Source organism: Branchiostoma floridae, chromosome 4 (genome assembly GCF_000003815.2).
Source record: "Branchiostoma floridae strain S238N-H82 chromosome 4, Bfl_VNyyK, whole genome shotgun sequence".
NCBI lineage: Eukaryota > Metazoa > Chordata > Leptocardii > Amphioxiformes > Branchiostomatidae > Branchiostoma > Branchiostoma floridae.
The window spans coordinates 792183-795174 of record NC_049982.1 but is presented as its reverse complement, the minus strand read 5'-3'; the positions used below and the strand labels follow the sequence as shown (position 1 = coordinate 795174).

The 2992-nt window shown below is 48.7% G+C and overlaps 1 protein-coding gene across 1 annotated transcript in view; it reads right to left on the bottom strand.

The window, feature by feature from the left end:
• Nucleotides 1–506: 506 nt before the first annotated feature.
• LOC118412912 (trichohyalin-like) overlaps nucleotides 507–2992 on the bottom strand; it is a gene marked incomplete in the record, with an annotated part of 4543 nt that continues 2057 nt past the window's right edge. Inside the window, 3 exon segments of the mRNA XM_035815970.1 lie at nucleotides 507–1783; nucleotides 2468–2636; nucleotides 2911–2992. Of these exon segments, the coding sequence (XP_035671863.1) occupies nucleotides 507–1783; nucleotides 2468–2636; nucleotides 2911–2992 (1528 nt within the window).

The window sequence follows — 2992 nt, the reverse complement described above, 5'->3', positions numbered from 1 at the left end:
GATAGCGTACAGATCACGTGATCGAGGTCAGTCATAATGGCAGAAGTGTAGAACCGAAGAAGTCGTTTGAATGTGACAATATTAACATAAACAAATCGCGCATGTATACACAGTGTCATTGTGACAAAGTCATTCAAACAGTGTATCGTTTATGTTGTACTACTACATGTGCCTCGTTATCATATCTTACACTGTTGTTTACCTAAATTCTTGCTTGTAATTAACAGGATGAAGTGTAAGGAGTAACTGGCTATTATTGGCTTACGTGAACGATTCACCATCCAGCTGCCGAGACTGTGTGTTGCAGTCTATAAACTCTGAAAAATAAAAAAAAGTATGTCTACTTGTGATAAACTGGAACTGTTCTCCCTGATAGCATAGAATTCTGATTCAGCATAGAATCCTTCGGATGATGAAAAGTGACGACGTTACTTAAGTTCTTACGTTGTTACTTTGTACAACATTTATTACATAAACCTCACTCTGCTCTACTCTGCTCTGCTCTGCTAGGCATTTGACATCTGCTCCAGCTGCATTTCCAGCTCCTCCCTTCTCGCCTCCAGGGCGTCGATCTGTTGTTCGATTTCCCGTATCTCCATCTCCCTCTCGTCGTCTACGTCATCCGGTTGCATGTCGCCTCCCTCTCTCAGGATGTCGTCCTCTTCTTGCACCACTTCTGCGAGTTCTTCTTCAAGCTCCTCGACTGCCTGCTCGTATTCTCGGGTACCGTTTTCTGGAACCTGTGGCAAGGCGTCCAGCATCCGCTCCAGATGCCTTTCAAGCCTTTCCCGCCTTTGCTCCAATGCCTCCAATTCTTCCCGTAACGCCTGGTCGTCCATGTCCACTCCGGGACCCTCGTCACCCGACATGATTGCGTCCTCTTCCCTTATCAGTTGGTCCTCCTCGTCCACGACTTCCGCTAGTTCCTGCTCAAGTTCCTCCACCTCTTCCCTAAACTCTTCTGTACGATTCTCCGGTATCTCAACCGAGGCGTTCAGCATCTGTTCAAGCTGTCTCTCTATTTCCTCCCTTCTCGCGTCCAGGGTGACGATCTGTTGTTCGATCTCTCGTATCTCCATTGACTCTACGTCGTCCTGTCCTTCCATCGAGCTGTCCTCTTCTCTCAGTATCTGGTCCTCTTCTTGCACTACGTCGGAAAGCTCCTGCTCCAGTTCCTCCACCGTTTCTTGGAATTCTTCGGTGCCGGTTTCGGGAATGTCGGCCGAGGCGTTCAGCAGCTGCTCGAGCCGCATCTCCAGTTCCTCTCGTCTTTGCTCGAGAGCTGCCAACTCTTCATGTACCATCTGACGTCTTGCATCATCTTCTTCCTCTTCTTCTTCATCCGACTCGAGTTCCTCCGATCCTCCTGGTACCATTTGTCCGTCCATCCCATCTTCGGTCACCTCACCACCAGACGTGATCTCATCCTCTTCCCTCAGCAGCTCGTCCTCCTGCACCGCTATTTCCGTCAGTTCTTCCTCGAGTTCCCGTTCCACCTCTTCCGCGGTGCGATTATCCGGTAGTTCAGCGGAGGCGTTCTGCACCAGCGCGAGCTGCCTGTGCAGTTCCTGCCATCTCCCCTCCAGCGCATCCAGCTGTTCCTCGATCAGTTGAATCGCAGCTGCCTCTCCGTCGTTCTCGTCACCTTCCTCTTCCAGTTCCTCCTCGCTCCCCATCCATCCCTCCTCCTCCTCCTCCATCTCTTCTTCCTCCTCTCTCTGTTCTTCCATCATGTCTCCTACCACGTCGATCAGCTCCTTCGCTTCCCTCTCTTCAGACGATGCTGCAGAAAAGAAAAAAAAATGCTTGTTATCATCATATTGCAACTTTTTCAACTAAAAGGCAACACTTCTTATCTTTTTTTATTTCCACTGATCACTTTGCACACTGGCCACAGTGGTCTAGATATACTTTAGTCGTGCAACGAGTCCTATGTAGATGACAAAGTGTGTGTACAGGTACAGATACAAACGGAATCATTTTACGCTTTGTGTATTTTGTTGCATTTTCAGTCATAGTTTCAATTTTTGCCAGATGTTTAAGTTATGACGCCAAGGATTACACAAAGCAAGATCGCAGAGACGTCGCAGCGTGGATTAGAGGCCTGACTACTAGCTAGTACCAACCTTGTATGTGGGGAAGGACAACCTCACGCCAACCGTTCACACTTACGCCTCCTAGATAGAGCAGACTGCACTACTTTGCTGTACTGTGATTGGTTAAGCCACCTAGGGCACCTTGCACTATGCACCCGGCCTATTAAAGCGAGGACATGCTGTACTATGCTCATTCGAGCCCATAACACTGAGGAAGCCACACGGCGAAACATGTTTGTTGTGTGTCGGTTCGAATAAAGTTCCTAACCAAGGAACATGCGGCTCCAGCGTCTTTTTTGAAGATGTGGCGTAAGTGTGAACGGTTGGCTTGAGGTTGTCCTTCTCTATATACTATACTAGCTAGTACCAACCTTCTTCGTCCAGCTGCTGCTCGAACTCCGCGGAACAGATGCCGAGAGACTCGTAGAAGAGCACGATCTCCATGAGCGCCGTCTCGTACTCCCGCACGGCGTCCACGTCACAGTTCACGGAGTCATTCAGCGCGCTCAGGACCGTCTCACTGATGCAATTGGCGTGGACCTGAGGGCAGTAGTATATATTCATATATAGGTTTCTTCAGTTCCGTTTGTCAGAGAGACAGAGAGACAGAGAGATGACACTTTATGTACCAAGGGAAGCCGCTAAGGGACCTAAAATGTAATAATTTCTAGTGTTCATCACAACCCACCAACACACCAAGTATGAAAGCAATCCACCCAGCCGTTTTTTAGTTATCTTGTTCACAGACAGACAGACAGACAAACGCTAATGAAAATATACCCTCTATGACATTTTATGAAGCTGACAAACGCACCCGGAAGGCCTCGCATATGGAAGCCTGGTCCGTGCTGTTGATGTGGTCCATCAGCACGTTCCCGCACTGAAGCAGGATCTCG